Here is a 20,319-nt window from a genome sequence, read left to right as displayed (position 1 = left end):
GAGTTATCTTTCTTTGTCCAGAATCAACTTAAATCTTTGTTATATACAATATACAATGTATATTCACTTTTTACTACCAACTGATAAATTATAATAAATAACATTCAGTGATAACAAGCAGTTTTTTTTACATCTTAATATTTTATGATGTATTTAAAAGAGTAGTTATTGTTGCAAACTCCATTAGAAATTTTAATTGAGATTAGTTTTGGAATAAGGGAAAGGGGGATGTGATTAAAAAAATTGGGTTCAATTTTTCTCATTTGAAATTTCATAAATAAAAAAGAAAATTTCTTCAAACATTTTTATGCCCCACCTACGATAGTAGAGGGGCATTATGTTTTCTGGTCTGTGCGTCCGTCCGTCCGTCCATCTGTCCGTTCGTTCGTTCGTCCGTCCGTCTGTCTGTCCCGCTTCAGGTTAAAGTTTTTGGTCAAGGTAGTTTTTGATGAAGTTTAAGTCCAATCGACTTCAAACTTAGTACACATGTCCCCTATGATATGATCTTTTTAATTTTAATGCCAAATTAGAGTTTTTACCCCAATTTCACGGTCCACTGAACATGGAAAATGATAGTGCGAGTGGGGCATTCGTGTACTGAGGACACATTCTTGTTTTGAGAGGATTAATATTCAACAGCATAGTGAATTGCTCTAAGAGAAAACAAAAATTTTAAGTTCATTAGAACACATTCATTCTGTGTCAGAAACCTATGCTGTGTCAACTATTTAATCACAATCCAAATTTAGAGCTGAATCCAGCTTGAATGTTGTGTCCATACTTGCCCCAACCGTTCAGGGTTCAACCTCTGCGGTCGTATAAAGCTACGCCCTGCGGAGCATCTGGTTATTTTTTAAATTTTAAATTTATTCTATATTGTCGTTCCAATACAGCAGTACTCGAGTTATTTGCGATGAAATAACAACTGTTTTACGTCTTATTTTGTACTTCTCAAAAAAGGGGGGTGTCGATTGCGTAAGTCATAAATAAAAGCATGTGTTCGACTTTTTAACTGTTTTCTTTGTAACTGGGATTATTAATTTATTTATTCAATCTAAATTATCACAGAATTTGCAGAAACTTAGTTGAACAATTCGACAAATGAATCGTTTATCTTCAGATTGTATTCTCCTGTCTGGTTTGTTGATCTACCTGTACAAGCTCAGGTACAAGTGATTAGCGATCTTAATCCGGATATCCCTCAGGTGTAAGAACTGTATTGGATTATAATATAAAAAAGCCTGAGGGTTATGCAATTACATGCATTTGATTATAATTGCTGAAAAAAAAGGCGTCGGGCTATTAAAATGATAACAGTTTTGAACAATGTCGGAAGACAATTTAACGATGGCGCAGGTCATTTGACGATGGCGCAAGACATTTGAACGATGGCGGGGCGCCATCGTTAAACAGGCCATGGAGATCCCTGATACATAAATAACAACAGACTACTAGCAGTTAACTGACATGCCAGCTCCAGACTTCAATTTCATCATATGAATATCAGGCACAATCCTTCCCGTTAGGGGTTTAGTATCATACCATCATAACATATATATGAGAAGAACATAACCCGTGTCATGCCAACAACTGGTTTTTTAATAAATGTGTTTAGTTCCGATGCAAAGACCCTATAAGTGAATCAATATTAACGCCAAAATAAGCAATCTTTAGTGACCTGACAACAGTATCGTAACTATATCCCTTCTTGATAAGTCTATTTAAAGGTTTTGTTAGTTTCTGAGGTGAATACTGACATTTTTGTGCTTTATAAAGAATATTTCCAAAAATTGGATGTGAAATACCTGAACGTATAAGAAGTCTGCATGTTGAGCTATATTTACAATGCTTATTACAACAAAAGACAGATCAAATTGAATTTTGATGGTGTCACTTTAACCATTATCAAATTATCAAATGATCCCCCTTTATAAATTGAAAAATTGCAAAGTTTTTAGTTTCCTTTCTGTAACTTAGTTTGCCCCAAAGAAAAAAGGGAATGGCATTGATAGCTATTTGGGGTCCAGATTTGCTTATATCATTTCCATGCAGGAAAATCCTGTTTGATGTCACTCTGACAGCATCTTGTTCATATTAGATATGTTGTTAATTTTTATACGACCCCAAAAAACCAAAAAAAATTTGGGATCGTATAATGGTATGATATCGTCGTCTGCGTCATCGTCCGAAGACACATTGGTTTCCGCATAACTTTAGTTTAAGTGAATAGATCTTTATGAAATTTTTTCAGAAGGTTCAATACCACAAAATGAAGGTTGGGATTAATTTTGGGGATGATGGTCCCAACCGTTTAGGAATTAGGGGCCCAAAAGGGGCCCAAAACAAGCATTTTTCTAGTTTCAGGATAATAATTTGTGTACAAGTATTTCAATTGCTCTGAAATTTCAAATTATATCGCAATGTTTAAAACCACAAGTAGAAGGTTTGGATTCATTTTCAGGGATATGGGGCCAAAGTTTAGGAATTAAGGGCCAAAAAGGGGCCAAAACAAGCATTTTTCTAGTTTCCAGACAATAACTTGTGTGTAACTGTATGGATCTCTCTGAAATTGTACCACAACGTACCATATAACAAAGGGGAGGCTGGGATTAAGTTTTGGGTTAATTGCCCGAAATATGTAGGATTTAGGGGCCTAAAAAGGGCCAAAAAGAAGCATGTTTCTAGTTTCTAAACAATCGATCATGATGATAACTTGTGTTTAAGTGTATGGATCTCTCTGAAATTGTACTACAAGGTTCAATACTACAAAAGAAAGCATGGGATTGAGTTTAAGGGTTATTGCTCCAATGGGGGTTTCAAAAAGGGGGGGGCGATTTTTTGTTTACCATTTTTTTAAGGGATTCCTTTTTTTTCAAAATTTTCAAATTTTGAAAAGTTTCAAGAAGAAATATTCAATTGCAAAGTATTGTGCAAAAGATTTGTAAGATCTTTGACCACATTATTTTGTGACAAAACTCATATTATGTAAATAATTTGATCACAATCCAAATTCAGACAGTATCAAGCTTGAATATTGTGACCATATTTGCCCCAGCTGTTCAGGATTCGACCACTGGGGTGGTATATAGCTGCGCCCTGCGGAGCACCTATTTTTTTTAAGAGTTTGACAAATTTCGTTATATAAACTTAATTTTTGTTTTCGTTTAATTTTATAATTTTTTTTATCAAATTTGAATTGGATGTAACTGATGCTAGCTCTAATTTTGAATTCTAAGATTGTTTCAGAGTTAAACAATTAAAATTGTTAAAAATGCTGTATTTTTGTAATTGCTTGATATTCATTGTGTTTATTTGTTATGTTTCTTGTTTTTTTCTATCAATTCAGGTCCAAGTAATGTTGTCTCTGGTCTCCCCACTTTTTTGGTATCCTTCAATCTTCTTCTTATTTTCTTGACAAATAAGTTAGCAATTCCATTATAAGCTCTGATAACAAGAAACTATATTTTTTTTAAAAAGACTGTAAATTAAATGTAATTCTTCTAGTGTTTCTTTGTAAATTTTATTTCCGAAAATTACTGAAAGGTTCATCTTCTATCTTGAACCATCCTAAGGAATGTTGTTTACTTTAAGACTACATACGATTTTGTCAGTGTCTTCAACTTAAACTTATATTATGATAATGCAAAGGACTACAGGTTTTGGGAGTGTTTGCCTTGTCCACTTCCTGTACAAGGATCCAACCTTTTTCTTTACTGAAAGTTTTGAAATCTGTTTCCAGATGGCCGACATGGCTTAAAATAAAACATAGGGGTAAAATGTAGTGTAATGACGTTTAAAAAAGGTTAGTGATGAATAAAAATAATTTTTTGTTTTCTTTTTATTTTAGATAAGCATCAAGGAATTAATGGCCCAGTTATGTCACATTGAGATAGAAGATTACAGTGATATAGTTGTGTATGATCAATGTACATCAGACGTAACTCATCTGACTGAGGACAATTTTCTAGTCATTTTACTCAGGAAACTCAAGATGAACAAAGTGTTTAAAAGTGTTGCTCTTCTTACAGGTAATCTAACATATACACAATACAATATGTCTTTGTGAATTAGCTCTTCTTACAGGTAATCTAACATACACACAATACAATATGTCTTTGTGAATTAGCTCTTCTTACAGGTAATCTAACATACACACAATATAATATGTCTTTGTAAATTAGCTCTTCTTACAGGTAATTTAACATACACACAATATAATATGTCTTTGTGAATTAGCTCTTCTTACAGGTAATCTAACATACACACAATATAATATGTCTTTGTGAATTAGCTCTTCTTACAGGAAATCTAATATACACACAATACAATATGTCTTTGTGAATTAGCTCTTCTTACAGGTAATCTAATATACACACAATATAATATGTCTTTGTGAATTAGCTCTTCTTACAGGTAATCTAATATACACACAATACAATATGTCTTTGTGAATTAGCTCTTCTTACAGGTAATCTAACATACACACAATACAATATGTCTTTGTGAATTAGCTCTTCTTACAGGTAATCTAACATACACACAATACAATATGTCTTTGTGAATTAGCTCTTCTTACAGGTAATCTAACATACACAATATAATATGTCTTTGTGAATTAGCTCTTCTTACAGGTAATCTAATATACACACAATATAATATGTCTTTGTGAATTAGCTCTTCTAACAGGTAATCTAACATACACACAATACAATATGTCTTTGTGAATTAGCTCTTCTTACAGGTAATCTAACATACACACAATATAATATGTCTTTGTGAATTAGCTCTTCTTACAGGTAATCTAACATACACACAATATAATATGTCTTTGTGAATTAGCTCTTCTTACAGGTATTCTAATATACACACAATATAATATGTCTTTGTGAATTAGCTCTTCTTACAGGTAATCTAACATACACACAATACAATATGTCTTTGTGAATTAGCTCTTCTTACAGGTAATCTAACATACACACAATACAATATGTCTTTGTGAATTAGCTCTTCTTACAGGTAATCTAACATACACACAATACAATATGTCTTTGTGAATTAGCTCTTCTTACAGGTAATCTAACATACACAATATAATATGTCTTTGTGAATTAGCTCTTCTTACAGGTAATCTAACATACACACAATATAATATGTCTTTGTGAATTAGCTCTTCTTACAGGTAATCTAATATACACACAATATAATATGTCTTTGTGAATTAGCTCTTCTAACAGGTAATCTAACATACACACAATACAATATGTCTTTGTGAATTAGCTCTTCTTACAGGTAATCTAACATACACACAATATAATATGTCTTTGTGAATTAGCTCTTCTTACAGGTATTCTAACATACACACAATATAATATGTCTTTGTGAATTAGCTCTTCTTACAGGTATTCTAATATACACACAATATAATATGTCTTTGTGAATTAGCTCTTCTTACAGGTAATCTAACATACACACAATACAATATGTCTTTGTGAATTAGCTCTTCTTACAGGTAATTTAACATACACACAATATAATATGTCTTTGTGAATTAGCTCTTCTTACAGGTAATCTAACATACACACAATACAATATGTCTTTGTGAATTAGCTCTTCTTACAGGTAATCTAACATATACACAATACAATATGTCTTAGTGAATTAGCTCTTCTTACAGGTAATCTAACATACACACAATACAATATGTCTTTGTGAATTAGCTCTTCTTACAGGTAATCTAACATACACACAATATAATATGTCTTTGTGAATTAGCTCTTCTTACAGGTAATCTAACATACACACAACACAATATGTCTTTGTGAATTAGCTCTTCTTACAGGTAATCTAACATACACACAGAACAATATGTCTTTGTGAATTAGCTCTTCTTACAGGTAATCTAACATACACACAATACAATATGTCTTTGTGAATTAGCTCTTCTTACAGGTAATCTAACATACACACAATATAATATGTCTTTGTGAATTAGCTCTTCTTACAGGTAATCTAACATACACACAATACAATATGTCTTTGTGAATTAGCTCTTCTTACAGGTAATCTAATATACACACAATATAATATGTCTTTGTGAATTAGCTCTTCTTACAGGTAATCTAACATACACACAATACAATATGTCTTTGTGAATTAGCTCTTCTTACAGGTAATCTAACATACACACAATACAATATGTCTTTGTGAATTAGCTCTTCTTACAGGTAATCTAACATACACACAGTACAATATGTCTTTGTGAATTAGCTCTTCTTACAGGTAATCTAACATACACACAATACAATATGTCTTTGTGAATTAGCTCTTCTTACAGGTAATCTAACATACACACAATATAATATGTCTTTGTGAATTAGCTCTTCTTACAGGTAATCTAACATACACACAATATAATATGTCTTAGTGAATTAGCTCTTCTTACAGGTAATCTAACATACACACAATACAATATGTCTTTGTGAATTAGCTCTTCTTACAGGTAATCTAACATACACACAATATAATATGTCTTTGTGAATTAGCTCTTCTTACAGGTAATCTAACATACACACAACACAATATGTCTTTGTGAATTAGCTCTTCTTACAGGTAATCTAACATACACACAGAACAATATGTCTTTGTGAATTAGCTCTTCTTACAGGTAATCTAACATACACACAATACAATATGTCTTTGTGAATTAGCTCTTCTTACAGGTAATCTAACATACACACAATATAATATGTCTTTGTGAATTAGCTCTTCTTACAGGTAATCTAACATACACACAATACAATATGTCTTTGTGAATTAGCTCTTCTTACAGGTAATCTAATATACACACAATATAATATGTCTTTGTGAATTAGCTCTTCTTACAGGTAATCTAACATACACACAATACAATATGTCTTTGTGAATTAGCTCTTCTTACAGGTAATCTAACATACACACAATACAATATGTCTTTGTGAATTAGCTCTTCTTACAGGTAATCTAACATACACACAGTACAATATGTCTTTGTGAATTAGCTCTTCTTACAGGTAATCTAACATACACACAATACAATATGTCTTTGTGAATTAGCTCTTCTTACAGGTAATCTAACATACACACAATATAATATGTCTTTGTGAATTAGCTCTTCTTACAGGTAATCTAACATACACACAATATAATATGTCTTAGTGAATTAGCTCTTCTTACAGGTAATCTAACATACACACATATAGAATAACCATACATTGTCTCGAAATATCAATGTTATTTGTACAAGGCTTAGAAACAGGTAGAAAGCGAGGCTGTGCCGAGCATTTCTACCTGTTTCGAGCCGAGTACAAATAACCAATTGATATTTCGAGACAATGTATGGTTATTCTTTATATACTGCAACTCTTATAAGTGTTCTAAATGAAGTATTTAGGGTAAAAACCATCATTTTTTAATTTGAAGGGGACGCATAAAATTTCCGCGAACCTGTATGTTTTATTGACGTCATAAATAAAACTCTACGGAAACGCATTGTCAACGTCATAAACAAGATGATATACGGTCAGTGACTGTATATCACATATGAATATACAGTCAATGCAATTTGACTGCTCAAATAGGACAGCTGCAGTATATAATATAATATGTCTTAGTGAATTAGCTCTTCTTACAGGTAATCTAACATACACACAATATAATATGTCTTTGTGAATTAGCTCTTCTTACAGGTAATCTAACATACACACAATATAATATGTCTTTGTGAATTAGCTCTTCTTACAGGTAATCTAACATACACACAATATAATATGTCGTTGTGAATTAGCTCTTCTTACAGGTAATCTAACATACACACAATATAATATGTCTTTGTGAATTAGCTCTTCTTACAGTATCAAGCTTGAATATTGTGTCAAAACTTGAACCAACTGTTCAGGGATAATCTCTACAGTCGTATCAGGCTATGCTCGGCAATGCATTTTATTTGTAATGTTAATTTCTTTTTTATTATCAGTTAAAGGAAAACTATATTTAGTATGTGGGTACCTTGCAAGGTCCTCATACCCGTCAGACATTTTTCATGTGACCTCAACCTCATTTCATGCATCACGGATCATGAACTAGGTTTAGTTTTCATGGTCATGTCCATATATCCAATACGATATAGGCAATAAGTCTGCTATATTTGGTATATGGAATGATTGTAAGGTGTACATGTCCATCTGATAGCTGTCATCTGACCTTTTGGCAATTATACCGCATCTTCTTTTTTATATTGACCTCATTTTCATGGTTCAGTGGTCAAAGTTAAGATTTTGTTGTGGTCTGTTTTTCTAATAATGTATGCAATAGGGCTAATATATTTGATGCATGAAATTGTTCTATGATGCACATGCCAGTCTCTCAGGTTTCATTTGATTTTGACCTCATTTTCATGGTTCATTGCTCAGAGTTAAAGTTTTTGTGTTTTGGTCTGTTTTTGTTATACTATAAGCAGTAGGTCAGCTATATTTGTTGTATGGAAGGATTATAACCTGTATTTATCTTTCTGGCTGGTATCATCTGACCTTGGCCTCATTTTGGTGTTTTTTCTTGGTTAAGGTAGCAATACACAGTTAGGAGTTTAATTTCGCATTTTGGCCCCAGTGGATTTTTCAAATATGAAAGTTATTGTGTAAAAAAAATCGTTTTTAGACAGCTGAGTACTAATTTAGCCTTCAAAGATGGTTTATAAGATCATCAAGATTATTTGTTTCATGTTTTATTGGCTATTTTCTGTTTGACTCTCCATATTTTCATAGCTAGACCAGCCATCAGTCCAGAAAGTAATGTAATGTTTACAAACAATTTTTTTTCTACACAAAGTTTTTGATGCAATTTTACAAAAAAATGAGACAAAAGACATATGATTTTCATTGGATTAACTGAAAGATATATGTAAACAGCTTCAGAATAGGTATTACTTTAAGGGATTGAAATTCTACTTTTAGCCAAATTTTGGGGAAATATGTGACATCTTTTCCCCCCTTTTTGCAATAATTTATAGCAAATGAATGCAGATTTTTGCCATTGATACACACAAAAGAAACTATATTTTACCATTTTATATACTGGATATAAAATCTGTGGAAGATTCTGATTACATACATATGCAGTGACTTTATGCACATATATGACACAAATAGTAAGCTTTATATGACAAGAAAGCAATGAAAAGGGGATGGTACAATTTATGAGAGCAAATTTTGATATGTTTTACTAACTGTTTATTGCTACCTAAGTCTGATTCTTAGAAATTTTTAGCAATAAGTCAACTATATTTAGTGTATTTAATTATTAAAAGGTGTACTTGTATTTCTCATTTGGTTTACCTGACCTTGACTTCATTGGATCATGTAAAGGTTATGTGATAGTTGTAGAAAAGTATTATATTTAGGACTATCAACATAATATCAATGATTAGTAAAGAAGACAAGACATTTCAGTGTGTGCACTCTTGTCTTTATTTGAATGAAAAGTTTAACTAAAGTTTAAGAATTGCATTTCTACCTCAAAATTTGCTTGTTAAAGTTCTAGTCTATGCTTTTTCTTCCATTTTGGCCAGGTGAGCTAAAAATAAGTAACACATTCACAAATTTATGTTTTCAGGGGGATACTTGACATTTAGTGCCATGCAACCAAAATTATGTGAAAGTAAATCTGAGAGATGTAAAGCTTTGACTTTTTTGTCTCAGCCATGCCTACCAGTGTCCAGTGTAGGACCAACACACATCTTACCATTTCTGTATCTTGGCTCATATAGGGATGCCATATCTCAGGACACAATTCAGGTAAGTTACTTGTTAACATTGTATCTTGGCTCATATAGGGATGCCATATCTCAGGACACAATTCAGGTAAGTTACTGGTTGACATTGTATCTTGGCTCATATAGGGATGCCATACCTCAGGACACAATTCAGGTAAGTTAGTGGTTAACATTGTATCTGGGCTCATATAGGGATGCCATATCTCAGGACACAATTCAGGTAAATTACTGCTTAACATTGTTTAATTGTAAATAGATATAAGAAGATGCGGTATGAGTGCCAATGAGACAACTCTCCATCCAAGTCACAATTTTTATAAGTAAACCATTATAGGTCGAGGTACGGCCTTCAACATGGAGCCTAGGCTCACACTGAACAGCAAGCTATAAAGGGCCCCAACACTTACTCAATATTTATTTTCACAAAACAACAAGTACAAATTTAGGGAAGGTCACTTTTATACTTCTTGAGTTATGTCCCTTTATAATGTTGTATGCAAGTGGGGTATCATCTGTGTCCTTGGGGACACATTTTCCATTTTTTTGTTTTATAAATTTCAGATTTTATATTTCTGGGTTTTATTCTTTAAAAATACAGAGATGTTCTAGTTTTGGAACAATAACTCACAAAGACTTTCACCAATTCACAAGAAAATTTCGTGAATTATTTATATCTATTGACATGAGTTCCCTTTTGTTTTTTTAGATTTCAGATATAACGTTTCAGAGTGGATTGTTTTTCTTTATTCATTAAAGTGATTTTCCAGTTTTCATGAAAATTTGGAAGTTTTGTAAATTTCTGATATGACATTGAGAAGTTATTGAACTTTATTCTTCAAAAATGTGATGGGCATATCATGCGCTCAAGGCGTAGCTGTTTATTCTATTTATAAGACTCTGAAAGGAGTAGGTCAGATGAGGTCTACATCTTAATCATCTTTTTACAATAATTAATGGAAACATGCAACTTGACCTGTTTGGTACAATTGCATTCAGATAGTGTATCTCTTTGCTAAATAAATAATGGAATTATTGTGGTCCAAAAAGGACTTTGTTTAGGACCATAACTATTGTTACTTGTTCTCTTTAATACTTAAATTTTTTTAGATACAAGTTATGAATTTAAAATAAAGCCATTTATGTTTCAGGTTAATGACATATCATATATTTTAAATGTGAGTACCACATGTCCGCAGCCACCTTTTATTCAGGAAGGACACTTCTTTCGCATTCCAGTAAATGACAATTACAGTGCAAAAATGTTGCCATTCTTTGATGAAGCATTCCAGTTTATAGGTAATATTAATTTAAAAGTAAAACAATTTTTATACGACCACAAAAAAATTGGCTGTCATATATTGGTATCACGTCATTGTCATCCACTGAAGACATTTGGTTTCTGTACAATAACTTTAGTATAAGTAAATATAAATCTATGAAATTTTAACACAAGGTTTATGACCACAAAAAAAAGATTGGGATTGATTTTGGGGGTTATGGTTCCAACAGTTCAGGAAATTAAGGCCAAAAAGGGGCCCAAATAAGCATTTTTCTAGTTTCCAGACAGTAACTTGTGGAATGATGTATGGATCTATCTGAAATTACACAACAAGTTTCCATACAACAAAGGGATGGTAGGAATTGTCTTTAGTGGGTTATGGCTCAAACTGTTTAGGAATTAAGGGCAAAAAAGGGGGAAAAGCAAGGGTTTCCTGGTAAATGGACAATTACTTAAAAACATTGTAAGGGAGGTAATTCAAATATTGACAATAACCTCTCTTACACTGCTTTTGAATTATGTATGAAGAAATGTTGTATTGTCTTGAATTAATTAGCTGGCAATAAGATCTATAAACAGGTGAGCACATAGATATTTTAGGATTTATGTCCTTTTATGCAAGCCTTGGCATCATCTGTGTCCTATGGAAACATTCTCTATAGTCAACTGGCTCCTTTTAGTAATTACTGCACTTGACAGCCATTAGGTATTTTTTTCTCCCTATTCATTTAAACCATGCGTGGTCAAACTGAAATGATCATCTAAACATATTTTTTTCCACATAGTTCACATGCAACACACATAATCTTGTTGCATGGCATCAATTTATTTTTGACAGAAAATGCAAAGTGAGGGATAAAGACAAACCAAAAAAACTCATCATAGATACCAGGAATAAAATTTTGTAGGCCAGACATGGGTTTCTTCTGCAAAGGACTCATAAGTGATGTTTTAATCAAAGAAGTTAAAAGGGCCTTATAAAGTAGAAAGTTGAAGAGCATTGATAATAATAATGCTGATAAAGTTAGTATAAAAAAAAATGCCATAATTGTGTATTTGTTATTTCAGAAAAGATACGAGAGTCCAATGGTTGTGTTTTGATACACTGTTTAGCAGGGATATCTAGATCACCTACGTTAGCAATTGCATATATCATGAAACACTTGAAAATGTCATCAGATGATGCTTACAGGTAACTGTTTTATTTTGCATAGGAATAATGATACATGTTGCAAATATTAATTATGACTTTCCTTACATTTTTTTGTCATTTTCTGAATAAATCTGTGCATTTCAAAAAAAACTTTTTTTCTGAACCATGAAAATGAGGTTAAGGACAATGGTCATGTGACATGAAAACTTCGTAATATAATCTAAACAAAGTATGAAGCATCCAGGTCTTCCACAACTCTGCAATTGACATGTTTGACCTAGATACGACAACATTCATGCTGGCTCCCTCACTAGGCAAAAATAATCACGAATATAATGCCTACCCATGTTAAAACTACAATTAAAATATAGCTTGTATCAATTATTTCTGAACTATTTTGCTGATGTTAAGTATAGAAATATGAAAGGAGTGGTCATATCAAGCAGCTTCTGATTAAGCATTAAATGATTGTTTTATTTTCTGATTTATTTTCAGATATGTGAAGGATAAAAGGCCAACAATATCACCCAATTTTAACTTTCTTGGACAATTACTGGAATTTGAGAAGCAAGTCAAGCATGGTATTGACCAACATGATGGACAGTCACTTGATAATAAACCCAATTCAATTGCAATGGATTTACAGAATAGCCCATCTTCTCCAAGGTTATCAAAACCTTTTTTATATGGCTCCTTGCAAGATTCATTTTCAAATCAGTTAAATGATAGCTTATCCAAAAACTTATTACGAGATGGAGACACCTGGGCAGATTATACACCAATTAATGTAATGTGGGATAATGCAAAAGATTTTACCAAATCAAAAACAGAGGGGAATAAAGAGAAAATGAACTTCCATGATCATTCATCAAAGAGTGAAGTTTATAGTATATTAGAGAAGCCTAATTTTTTGGGTAACGATTATTCAGAAATTAAAAAAAAATCTGTCACATTACTTTCAAGCTCTCCAAAATCATCCACTATGTCCAAACCACCAGTTTCTGTTTTATCAGGCACAGAAAGATTAATGGATACTATCTTACACAAAGACATTACACTGGAATCATCTGAACATTCAGTATGTACACCACATTCACTGGAATCACCACATCAACATGTTGCTGTATCACTTACTGAGAGATCTAGTCCTCATTCTCTTAATGGACTGATGGGAGCAGAATTATCCCATCATTCACAGAGGGGTCCAGTTTTCACAGAATCACCTCAAATTTCAATTAAGAGATCAATTGCCCTGGAATTGACACAAAATCCACCTAGTCAACCATCATTTTCAAATTCAGTGATTGAATCTTCTTCTATGGTTAGTCAACCATCATTTTCAGATTCAGTGATTGAATCTTTTACTATCAAACCATCTTCACTATCAGTTAGTCAACAGTTTTCCTATGAATCACCTCAACATTCAATAGATCAGTTACATAACCAGGAAGTACTCCATCCTCCATTTAATCAGCCGTGTCTACAGCAATCTTCTTATCTTTCATCCAGTCAAACCCAGGAATTACCCTACCATTCAGATAGTCAGCAAATTATCCAGGGATTGACTCAATATTCAGGGAGTCCACCAGTTTTAGTTTCATCGTCAACAAATTTTTTTCAAGAAATGGAGAAATCAGAAGATAATTCTGAAAATCCAACTCTTAAAAGTTCATATATCATACCAGGAAATACAAGTAAATCAAACTTTACAACAAAAGTATCATCTAAGTGTTTTAGTCTTTCATTGTCACCTTGTATGCCAGATGTAGTTAAAACAAGGGAAAATATAACAGACTATGCTTTATATAAAAGGAACTGCAATCTGAAATCTGTTATATCTAAAGACTTCTCCACTCCAAACATGATAACTTCTTCATCCACATCTCAGAATGAAGAACATTTGTCATCAGTTAACATGTCATTTAATTCAAAGGAGACAAATATCAAAGAATCACCAACATTATGCTCCACTAGTTCAGTATTTTCCAATGAGACGTTTTCACCCATTACAGGTTTTGTTACTTCAGAACCATGTGTTACAACCACAGTGCAATCAGGAATCAATAGACCTAAGAAACCATTGTTCAGTTTGGCATTATCAAAAATGTCATCTGCTAACAGTGGACTTTCCCCCAGTAAGGAGAAAAGAGCCAGAGAAAATGAAAACAATACCAACTTAAGTTCATTTTCAAAGGTTGAAAGCTACAATCAAATTCAGAAAAAAGACCAGAGTGTAAATGTAAGTAAACAAAACAATGATTCCAGACTAAGATTATTGGAAAACTATATTATCCCTAACAAAAAAAAATGTACATCAGAAAACATTTCACCATCATCAGCTATGGCAGGATTGAATTTTTCAGAAACATTGATGGATAAACATCAGAATTCACCAAAAATACTAGACACCTCTAACATTGTGCCATGTTTTTCTAATTTGTACAGCTCATCAAGGACTGAAAATATGTCATCTAGTTGTGTTATACATGCAGAAAGGCCAGATATGATATTAGTCTATCCGCCAGATTCTAACTTGAGTAGTACCCCAGGTACTTCTTCAACCTGTTCCAGCCATGTTGTTAAAAGATCCTATGAAAAAAGGATAAAACATACAATGGAAAGGCCTAATAGCATTGCATTTTCAAAATACCCTACATTTGATTTAGGAGATGATTGTCAAGACTCTGATAGCTTAAACTCTACATCACAAGATGATACCTCAACCACATATATACTTAAAAATAATAAACGTTCAAAACAGTCAGATAAGGGCTTCTGTTCAGGCCATTTTAGTGAAAAAGAAATATACAAACAAATCTCTGCAGCAATGGGAAGTGAAGTGTTGCAAACAAAAGTATATAAATCAAATAGAAAAGCTTGTAGTCTTGATGACATGTTACAAACTGAGGAACAAAAATCTCCAGTTCATTATTCATCTTACAATAGATCCGATGTAGGAAACAAGGATGGATGTTGTACTTCATCTGACACATATCGGTCTGATAGCAGTGGCAGTAGCAGCCAGAATTCTCTTCATGGTAGTCGTGAAATTGTACAAGTGTCCTGATCAAGATGATAGACATGAGATCATTATGTTAACATGATCTCTTTTAGTTTTGATTACTGTTGTTTTTTTTAAAGTGTTGTTGAATTTATTTATTTTATAATGTTTGTTAAACTGTCTTTCCTAATTGATTAATTTATTTTTGTTTACTCCAATAAAAATGTAGACAATAAAAGGAAATATTTATCTTAGACACATGCCCTCACTTCTAACCTCTCTTGAGAATGAACTCTGCCCTGTCTACAGTTTTTAAGTATCTTTCAATTTTTAGCTCACCGTTCTAAATGAACTGTGAGCTTTTGCCATCACTTGGTGTCTGTCTTCGTCGTCCGTCCGGTGTAAACTATTACAAACATCTTCTCATATGAAACTACTGTACCAATTCAAACCAAACTTAAGTTTGATGATCCTTAGGGTATCTAGAAAAAAGTGTGTTTTATTTTTTTTTTGTCAAAAAACATGGCCACAATGGCTAAAATAGAACATAGGAGTAAATTACAGTTTTTGGCTTATATCTCAAAAACCAAAGCATTTAGAGCAATCTGACACACGCTTAAAGTGTTCGTAAGGGGAAGTTCTATTAGCCCTGAAATTTTCAGATGAATCTTGTAATCTATTGTTGGGTTTCTGCCACTAAATTTTGGGTCCTTAATGCTCTTCAAATTTGAACTTGTTTGGCTTTATAACTATTTTGATCTGAGCTAGTCTTGTGTACATGAAATTCATGTCTGGCGTATTAAATTATAATCCTGGTACTTTTATCAGTCAGGATTCTACTTCGTCAAAATTATCTCCCAATTACGCCAGTTCATTTTTACAATCGTAGAAATGGAAACCATTGTAGGGATGAGGCGCTGCCAATTTAGCTCTTGAAAACCGATAAATTTATCCACATAGCACCATTACCATCCTTATATGTCAGTTGTATTTTTATTGACAAATGTATCTACTAACTAATGAGCCCCAGTTAATTTTCTTGTCTGCATTGAGTCAACTTAAAACTATTGTCTGATCGGTTGTCAGATTGAGTTTTCGAAAATTCATAAACATTTAAAAAAATTCTAATAAAATATTTTGTGGAAGGGCAGACTTCAATTTTCAGTGTTTGAAGACTATAAACCCTTATTATCACGCACAAAATATGATTTTTTTCCCAAGATTCGCATTTTTAACTTCCAACTTAAAAGACTCTTCAAGTACTTTTAGTAAAAAAAATAGCTATTCAAACACACCTAATCTGTTTTTGTGATTCATTAGAAAGGTATTTCACTTGACCCATATATTTCATCTTTTAACACTGTGATTTTTTTATGTTATAAAGTAAACCTGTAGCCTTGATATATAAAACAAAAAGTTTGGGGGATTACACTTTTTTTAAGGAGTTTAATTTTTTTTTACGAAACTTTTCAAATTTCAAATTTTTCGAAATTCCGAAATCGATTGAATGAAAACCAAATCCGAGTTACAAACTAAAACTGAGGAAAACTCATCAAATATTAGAGGAGAATTACGACACAACAGGGACACAACACTAAAATGTAATACACACAGACACGAACTATAATATAACAATGGCCATTTTTCTGACTTGGTACAGGACATTTTAAGGAAAATATGGTGGGTTGAACCTGGTTTTGTTGGCTAGCCAAACCTCCCGCTTTATGGCAATGTTAAATATATCATTAAAATGACAACATTACATGACAGGACTACAATACAAATAAATGGAAGAACCTATAGAACAGAGAATCACCGAATAATAGCTATCAAAATGTACCAGGTTTATAATTCAATACTTCTAAATCCAACTGTAAACCCAAAATAACATCTAATAAATGAACTGGGTGATTAATTATCTTTACCAGAACACACGAATACAACAGAAAAAAAATTAAATTTACAACTACAAACGATAAGACATTTGACAAAATCCGATGAGAATAACAAATATAACATCAAAACTAAATACATAATTTTGGATATAGAAAAGTACAGGGACATGTGCAATGCGAATTTACACTCCGCAAAACAGTCACAATCGGGAATAACTCACGTTCGGTAATTAAAAGATCAGACGACGTAATGACAAACCACAATCAAACACGTGGTAAAAATGTCCTTAGTTAGTTTGGACAAGGACACATTATATGGATCAACCAATTTGTGATGCTGTCCGTAAAATTTACAGAGTGTCATTTTAATCTGTCCTCCTCATAACTTTGTTAGAGCAATTTCTGCATTAAGAGCACACTCCTGTATATGAAGTCTGTATAGTGTGAACATGCACGAGCATAGCGTATCAACTGAGATATGTAAACAACATACGAAGGAGCAGAGGGTATGTTATGGCTGAGAAATGGGAAATTGATAATTGGAAAGTTGGAATCGTCCCATTTAGCATAGATTTTCGTGTGAAGTCATCCATCTGTGTCAATATTGAAGAAAAAGCAATCCATCTATTTGATGAGATGATTAATACCTCATTTAAGACTGAACTAGTTCTTATTTTTGTTTAGAGGACAACTGACGCACGCCTCCTAGTGCAAGATTTTCTAGCTGTGTTAAAGACCCGTTAGTGGTCTTCGGCTGTTTTCTGCATTTTTCGGGTTTTGGTGAGCCTGCGACTTTTGTCGCAGAAAGCTCGACATAGGAATAGTGATACATCATAAACAAATTGTGTAAAATTGTCCTTAAAGGACAATTACTCTTTAAGGGGTCAATTGACAATTTTGGTCATATAAACTTGTTTGTAGATCTTACTTTGCTGAACATATTTGTTGTTTACAGCTTATCTTTATCATTAAGACTATTCAAGATAATAACAAAAAACTGCAAAATTTGCTTAAAATTCCCAATTTAATGGCAGCAACCCAACAATGGATTATCAGATTCATCTGAAAATTTCGGGGCTGATAGAACTTTACCTTATAAACACTTTGACCCCTTGTCAGATTTGCTCTAAATGCTTTGGTTTTTGAAATATGAGCCAAAACTGCATTTTATCCTTATGTTCTATTTTCAGCCATGGCAGCCATATTTTTTGACGAAACAGAAAATAAAACGCAAAATTTATTCTAGACACCCTAAGGATCATTCAGCTTAAGTTTGGTTGGAATTGGTTCAGTAGTTTTAGAGGAGAAGAATTTTTAAAGTTAGAAAACATGATAAACAAATTGTGTAAAATTGTCCTTAAAGGGCAATAACTCTTTAAGGGGTCAATTGACAATTTTGGTCATACAAAACTTATTTGTAGATCTTACTTTGTTGAACATATTTACTGATTACAATTTATCTTTATCATTCATACTATTCAAGATAATAACCAAAAACTGCAAAATTTCCAATGGGTTATCAGGTTCATCTAAAAATTTAAGGGCTGATAGAACATAACCTTATAAACACTTTAACCCCTCGTCAGACTTGCTCTAACTGCTTTGGTTTTTGAGATATAAGCCAAAAACTGCATTTTACCCCTATGTTCTATTTTTAGCCATGGCGGCCATGTTTTTTTGACGAAACAGAAAATAAAACACAAACTTTATTCTAGATACTTTAAGAATCATTCAGCTTAAGTTTAGTTGAAATTGGTTCAGTAGTTTCAGAGGAGAAGATGTTTGAAATAGTTTACACCAGACGGACAACGACGACGTGTTTCTCCTTTGAGAAAAGCTTGCTGCAACGAAATAGCCCAAAGGTGGCGTTAAAATACCAACAATCAATCAATCTGATCTTTGAATGCAAGTTGTTACTTCGTTAGGTATCATGTTTTCTAAATGGTGTTATATTTGTCTAGTGTTGAAGGTATTAAATTATAACTTCCATCTCTTTGATCGACCTGAATTCATACTTTGGAAATGGTTTGTTTTTTGTTGTGTGTTGAAGGTAAACATTTATAATGTCCACATCTTTTCATACCAAGTTTTCTAAATAGTGTTGTGTTGTTGTGTGTTGGAACTAAACATTTATAATATCCATATCTTTGGTTGATTGGGACAAAGGTTATTAGAACAAATTAAGTGTTGAAGGTAAAACGGAGCAAGTTTTCTGAATGTTGTATCTTTAGTTGACTCGTAAACATACCAGTCAGGAGCCTGGAATTCAGTGGTTGTCATTTTTGTGTGTTATATATTTGTTTTTCGTTCATTTCTTATACATGAATAAGGTCGTTAGTTTTCTCGTTTGAATATTGTTTTACATTGTCATTTCTGGGCCTTTTATAGCTAACTATCCGGTATGGGCTCTGCTCATTGTTGAAGGTCGTACAGTGACCTATATAGTTGTTAATTTCTGTGTCATTTTGCAGTGGCTGATCCAGAACCTTTCATAATGGGAGCCCACTGACTTGCCTAAGGGGGCCGCTCCAGTGGTGCTTCAGTGATTCCCATATAATTAACCAAATGTTTCCCACAATAAGGCATACCTGGATTTGCCTTTGTTTTTTGTCTCTTGTGGAGAGTTGTCTCATTGGCAATCATACCATATCTTCTTTTTTATACACACCAGAGTTTTAAAGAATTTATACCAAACTCATGTAAGATCATAGGAAATCAAGTCATGGATCATTGATAGAACATTTTAAACAATTTTGGTAGAAATCCTCTTAATATTGTACATTTGATAAGCCTTTCAAAATGAGATATGACACTCTCAAAATTTGTAACATATTTGATTCAAGGTATTTATTGAATAACCATTTGTTTCAGTATTATATCACGAACAGTTATACATACAAAACATGTTGCATTTTGAAAGAATAAGTTTTATATTTCATTAATCTAAGTGTCATGCCAAAAATGACTTACATATCCCCGTCTTTCCACCAACAATACGGTAAGGTCCACGTTTAATGGTCGCACATTTTCTTTGAATTTTGAAACTGATATAACTTGAAAAAACAAACAGTATTATTTGTTTACTCACATGAAACAAACCGGGATGTGGTATTCAGTACGTAGGAGAAACTGGACGATATTTATCTAAACGCACTCAAGAACATCTGTATCGTTTTAAAAGACCCA

At 32.7% G+C, this 20,319-nt stretch overlaps 1 protein-coding gene across 2 annotated transcripts in view; it reads left to right on the top strand.

Annotated features, from left to right (window-relative positions):
- The window catches only part of LOC139492246 (uncharacterized), a 36,279-nt gene extending 20,803 nt beyond the window's left edge, over nt 1–15,476 (top strand). For both annotated transcript variants that reach the window (XM_071280441.1, XM_071280440.1), the window contains exons 4-8: nt 3,848–4,028; nt 9,646–9,827; nt 10,954–11,101; nt 12,153–12,276; nt 12,733–15,476. In XM_071280441.1, coding sequence (XP_071136542.1) covers nt 3,848–4,028; nt 9,646–9,827; nt 10,954–11,101; nt 12,153–12,276; nt 12,733–15,304 — 3,207 coding nt within the window. In that variant the 3' untranslated portion in view covers nt 15,305–15,476. The remainder of the gene's footprint in view (nt 1–3,847; nt 4,029–9,645; nt 9,828–10,953; nt 11,102–12,152; nt 12,277–12,732) is intronic.
- Nucleotides 15,477–20,319: the final 4,843 nt, after the last annotated feature.

The sequence above is a fragment of the Mytilus edulis genome, chromosome 10 (assembly GCF_963676685.1).
Source record: "Mytilus edulis chromosome 10, xbMytEdul2.2, whole genome shotgun sequence".
Classification (NCBI taxonomy): Eukaryota; Metazoa; Mollusca; class Bivalvia; order Mytilida; family Mytilidae; genus Mytilus; species Mytilus edulis.
This window is presented reverse-complemented; position numbering and strand designations above follow the sequence as displayed.